Raw genomic sequence first — 6,170 nt, forward strand, 5'->3', positions numbered from 1 at the left:
CTTTTTGGTCAGGATCGGCAACGGTGAACCCCAAACATTGCAGATATTTTTACACAATCATCAGCAAAATGGGGAATTGTCCCAATTGATTGCTGATATATGTGACCCATAAGAGTTATATAGCAGAAGGATCATTATCTCTGATAAGGGCAATTACAGAGGTTTCTACCAATACTTATCACTAAATTAGATAACAGCTTATTTTCTCCATGTAGTACATATGTTCATACAATTCACTGCTATTTAAAAGATAACAATGAAAACAATGTACTGCATATCTCTGACGCCAACATTACAAGTATATGTAATTACTGTAAGTGTTTTGTAATTCTTACACTACGTGACAGGTGACACCACAGAGAAGCTCAAAGTTCTTCTTATTGCAATTCTGTACTTAATACCCCATTCTTGGAGCAGAAATGTAATACTCAGACCCTTGGCGCCCAGCAATGAGACAAATACAAGTTCTACAGACAAATCGGTCACCTGATACCGACCTATTCTGGCTGCCACCGTTCTCTGGGTCTCTGTATCCGATCCAGCCAGGACCCACACTGCTGTGCCAACGGTTTCCTGTGTGAGCTGCGATTTGCTTCTTTTAAGCAGGTGTACGAGGGGAGAGAAGCTTTTCGACTCTATTATCCTCTTCTGTGCATGAGAATTTCCTTCTACAAGTCTAGGAAATAATCAGATGGGTCACCGATCCTCTATCTGTTTGTGACTTTACCTACTCTACCCTGTAAATGCTGAAATATAACTGTTTTCTATGTAAAAAAAAGGAAAACTGCAAATATACAAAAATTATTTCTTGTATTGTTCAGTATTATGGGCCTGATTCAGAGCCGCTCGTAAGCGGCCGCTCGTTCGCTCAGAGCGATGTTTGCCCAACTGCGCATGCGTACGGATCGTTATACGCATGCGCGAACCAGTCAGTGCGGTCGAAATTCATGTGCTCGCAAAATAGCGAATGCCTGATAATTTGAGTGACAGAATGAGGCGTATGTGGGTGGTAACGTGGGAAGGTGCTTGAAAACGGGGAGTGGAGATCCGAACGCAGGCGTGCTTAAAGGTCAAAACGAGCGTTTTATGGGTGTGCATAATTAAAACAGCAGCGTCATTGACCACGTCACTGGGTTATTTTATAGCCAGAACTGCTCGCAAAATTGTGGTAGCAAAAACCAACCCCAAGAATAGCGAGCAGTTCATACCCTGGTCGATGTACTCGATTAATCTAATAAATAGCGGACATGACGTAGGATGCGAGCGGCCAGGGGGCGTATTTTTCAAAAAACGACCGCAAGTTTTGTTCGCTCGTTCAGACCTAGAGGCGTGAACAGACCGCAAAGAGCGAACGGTTCATTTGAATAGCCACCCCTATTTTCTGGACGAGCGACCGCTAATTGCGTCCGGCTCTGAATCAGGCCCTATATTTGTAAGGGCTTCCACACATTGGGCTTGATTCTGAGCTGCACGAGGACCCTGCCGCAACTGTATCTTTATTCAAATGCAGCAGGAGATTTCTTCAATACTCAGACATCTAGGGGTAAATTTAGTAAAGTGAGAGTTTTTAGAAGTGAGTTTTAGAAGAGATGTTGCCCATAGCAACCAATCAGATTCTAGCTATTATCTTCTAGAAGGTGCTAGTTAAATGTTAAGTAGTATCTTACTAGTATCTTGCTGCGGTGCAAATCCATCATGTTGCATCTTTAGAAGCACCATCGGTTCTCTACCGGACGCACCAATAACATCTATCTTAACATAATAAACTCTACAAAATATAAGGACCGAGGTTTAAATTATCCAATTTTTTTACTAATTAATATAAAATAAGATACAATAACAGCATTTGATTCCTTACTATTTACAGATGAGTCCTCATACATCTAGCCTCCTTGCGCGTTAAACAGCCCTTCTAATCGCTCCATGCAGTGTCGTGACTCGGTAGCGCCGAGCGTCTTTTTGTGCGACTTTTTACGTTCAAATGCGTCTTATTCACACAGTGATGCAAATAGTTAGCACAAGCAGCTTCTGCTGATTAAAATGATATGCGGCATGCCTATGTTCTGTGTGAGACTGCGGGTCTATCTACATGCGAAACGCTACGTTACAGTGTTATAGCCGCTGACACTGTAACGTAGCATTTCACATGCAGATAGACCCGCAGACACACAGAGAACATAGGCATGCTGCATATCATTTTAATCAGCAGAAGCTGCTTGTGCTATCTATTCACATCACTGTGTGAATAAGATGCATTGGAAGGTAAAACATTGCATGAAAGACGCTCAGCTCTACCAAGGCACACAGAGCTCCCGTGTTATGTGTGGCGCGACTTGTAGCGCATGGAGGATAGATGTATGTGGACACATCTGTAGAAATCCATTTGTTAGCACTACGACCATTGTCACAGACACGCACATGCGCTGTACAGATCCTGCGCATGTGCCGATCGGCAACCATCAAAGTTGTTGGTTTTGCTTACAGCTCTGAATCAGGCTCATTTTTTACGGCAGTGGTTCCCAAACAGTGAGCCGTGGCCTTGTGGCGCTGTCACTGTGGTGTGCGGCGGCCAGTGGCCTAAAGATGCTGGCTAGTGTATTCTTTTTATAACTTTTTTTTAATGCACAGGTGGGAGAGGGGTTGGCGGCGTGAAGTGGAGCGTAGCAGTGTGTGGGGAGGGGGTGGTTGCAATGACCCTCAGGACTCACTGCCTGTTGCTTTACAGTAACAGCGCTGCCCCCGAACTGTAAAGCAACAGACAGTGAATCCTGAGGCTGCCTGTTGCAGAATGGGGTCCTACAATGCCGTGTGTTGTGGAAGATCAGATAAGAAGTGTCTGATTTGATCTGAGAAGCGATGCTGCAGAACAGTGCTGGCGATCACAACTAAAGATAAGTAAGGGACATGGAGGGGGTAAAGGGAGAGACATGGAGGGGGAAAAGGGAGAGACATGGATTGGGTAAAGGGAGAGACATGGAGGGGGCAAAGGGAGAGACATGGAGGGGTCAAAGGGAGAGATATCAAGGGGTAAAGGGAGAGACATGGAGGGGGTAAAGGGAGAGACATGGAGGGGGCAAAGGGAGAGACATGGAGGGGGCAAAGGGAGAGACATGGAGGGGGCAAAGGGAGAGATGGAGGGGTCAAAGGGAGAGATATCAAGGGGTAAAGGGAGAGACATGGAGGGGGAATAGGGAGAGACATGGAAGTGTCAAAGGGAGAGACATGGAGGGGGCAAAGGGAGAGACATGGAGGGGTCAAAGGGAGAGATATCAAGGGGTAAAGGGAGAGACATGGAGGGGGTAAAGGAGAGACATGGAGGGGGAAAAGGGAGAGACATGGAGGGGGTAAAGGGAGAGACATGGAAGGGGCAAAAGGAGAGACATGGAGGGGGAAAAGGGAGAAATATGGAGGGGGCAAAGGGAGAGACAAGGAGGGGGCAAAGGGAAAGACATGGAGGGGGCAAAGGGAGAGACATGGAGGGGGCAAAGGGAAAGACATGGAGGGGGCAAAGGGAGAGACATGGAGAGGGCAAAGGGAGAGACATGGAGGGGGCAAATGTAGAGATATGGAAGGGACAAAGGAAGAAATATGGAGGGGGAAAATGGAAAGACATGGAAGGGGCAAAGGGAGAGACAGAACGGTCAAAGGGAGAGACATGGAGGGGCAAAGAAATAGTCATGGAAGAGGCAAATGGAGAGACATGGAGGGGAGCAAAGGGAGACATGGAGGGGACAAATAAAGAGACATGGAGGAGTCAAAGGGAGAGACATGGAGGGGGCAAAGGGAGAGACATGGAGGGGGCAAAGGGAGAGAAATGGAGGGAACACATGGAGAGTCATGGGGGGTCAAAAGAAGAAACATGGGGGTCAAAGGAAGAGACATGGAGGGGCAATGGTAGAGACATGGAGGGGGCAAAGGGAGAGACACGGAGGGGGCAAAGTGAGAGAGACAGGGGTCAATGGGAGAGAGACGGAGGGGGCAATGGGAGAGAGACGGAAGGGGCAAAGTGAGAGAGACAGGGGTCAATGGGAGAGAGACGGAGGGGGCAATGGGAGAGAGACGGAAGGGGCAATGTGTAAGAATAGCAGTTTTTCTCTTTTGTTTTTTGCTTTCTTTCGTAACTACTTATTATGTTATTTTCACCCAACTACTTAAAAAACAGGACTGCTCGGTAATTATTTTGGCTTAGGGGTGCCTCGAACTCAGAAAGTTTGGGAACCACCGGTGTAGTTATGTTTTGTGTTTTTGTTTCCTGCAGGGAAAATGTGCAGCATTATAAGCAGCCTGGCACAAGTCTAACTTTTTTCTTTTATAAAGGTTTTGAGCAAAGGTGGTTATTCTTTCATATAAATGAGCCTTAGGGTCTAAGCTTTTCAAATATACATTGTGTTTGTAAGAGGGTTAATTTAAAACCCACATGAGTGATGCTAAGGGATGTGCACTGAATTCAGCACCTGCTATTGTGACAGACGAAAGACAATGTTAATAAAGTTTAAATATTTTATTAAACACCCTGGCAGTGTTCCTGGAGTGACTCGCCCACTTCATAGAGCCATACACCTTTATAGTCTGTGCTTACGCTGCGGAAAACGTGGCAAGAATCCCGTCTGCTCAGAGCTTAACTAGTCCTGGAGGTGACAGGTCGGTCAAGTAGGTAAGACACTACGATTGAACTCAAGAGGTAAGCTACGGTTAAAGAAAGAAAGAAACAAAAACCTTGCACACTTCGGTATCAGAATTATTACCTGTATATGGTTTTTACTGCAGACATCTGGACCTCTTTGGTTTTGGACTTTAACATCTGAAGAAGGCATGAGCCGATGTTCTCCTCCAGGAAAATATTCTGGTTACTTATGTTCTCCTCCGCAATCCTTCCTACCGCATCACTCCAAACAAGAAGTAAGGCTTTGGGCTGACAAACCTGGAAAAGTTTTACCACAATGGCAAGAAGACCTGATTGTTTCCCAACAGTGTCCTTAAACACCGATGATCTAGCAGCCAGTACGCCCAAGGCTTTTAAAGTTGGTTTTATAATATCCTCTTGGTCCTCCTGTTCTAAGCTGGAAACCACTTTTCTGAAGGCTGGTATGAGAGTGGCTGAGAATTCCTCGGCAAAGTCCTTCTCGGTAGCTAGCTCGCATATTGAGTCCATCACGTCGGTAAGCAGCAGTCTGGATCCGGTGAAGACCAGCGACAAGAGCACTTCAATCTCATTGTTCTCTATCATCTTTCTCTTGGCCTTTTCAGCTCTCAGGACACACTTCAGTAAGTTTAAGGCCGGGGTCTTCAAATCGTCAATCAAGTTCTTGCAAAGCACTTCAATCAACCCAGATACCAGACCTTTATCTACAAAGCTGTTCAAATGGCAACATGACCCATCGTTAGACGGACTGGTCAACTGTGAAATGGATGAGCAAGCGCCAAGGACCTCATCGTCTGTGTCACAGTCCAGCATAGTGACAAGTTTCTTATATACATTTAAGTTTTGATGGTCCAGACTAATAAAGTATTTGAGGAGATCGAGATGACCGTAAAGAGCCGAAATCTCTATCACTCCCTGCCTGTGACGGTTCAGATATGTAACATCGGCACCAAGCTTGACCAATAAAAGCACCATCGGCAGACTACCACTTCTGATGGCCAACAACAATGGTGTGTTTTGAACAGAGTCATCTGTCTTGGTCTCGAGGCTTTCCTTTCCTGAAGACTCAATGACTTCTTCCACCACATAAAGGTGGTTTTTATATGCTGCATGGTGAACTGGAAACCATCCATTGTCAGATACTGGATCCATGTCATTTGTACTTATCTGCAATACAGTATATTTAGACTTAGGGCCGGATTCAATTAGAGGCGAAAAGTGCCGTTTGGAGAAAAGTTTCCGCGGATTCGGACTTTCTGCCTGTTTTCAAAGTATCGCCATATTCAATTCCAGGACTATTTCGCCTAAGAGGAATGCCAATACATTGTAATAGGCAGATAAGTATCTCCTATGAATAAGAGGAGAAAAAAAGTGCAAAATCATTATTTTGGGGTGCAAACGTGAGGAAACGACTCTTGGGACAGCTCCCTAAAGGACAAATCAACAAAAAATGTTAAAAAATGACCTCAGAACACCCCAAAAAAGTACTTTCGTTTTGGGGGCAAAAAAGTTAAAAGTGGGGGGGCAA

The 6,170-nt window shown here is 45.4% G+C and overlaps 1 protein-coding gene across 2 annotated transcripts in view; it reads right to left on the reverse strand.

Moving 5' to 3' along the window:
- LOC148518977 (uncharacterized) overlaps positions 1–5,844 on the reverse strand; it is a 30,877-nt gene extending 25,033 nt beyond the window's left edge. For both annotated transcript variants that reach the window (XM_088476784.1, XM_088476785.1), the window contains exons 1-2: positions 4,746–5,844; positions 498–676 (exon numbers count right to left, since the gene is read on the reverse strand). In XM_088476784.1, coding sequence (XP_088332910.1) covers positions 498–676; positions 4,746–5,794 — 1,228 coding nt within the window. In that variant the 5' untranslated portion in view covers positions 5,795–5,844. The remainder of the gene's footprint in view (positions 1–497; positions 677–4,745) is intronic.
- Between the last annotated feature and the right edge of the window lie 326 nt (positions 5,845–6,170).

This window comes from Taudactylus pleione, unplaced genomic scaffold (genome assembly GCF_031769625.1).
Source record: "Taudactylus pleione unplaced genomic scaffold, aTauple2 ptg000194l, whole genome shotgun sequence".
NCBI lineage: Eukaryota > Metazoa > Chordata > Amphibia > Anura > Myobatrachidae > Taudactylus > Taudactylus pleione.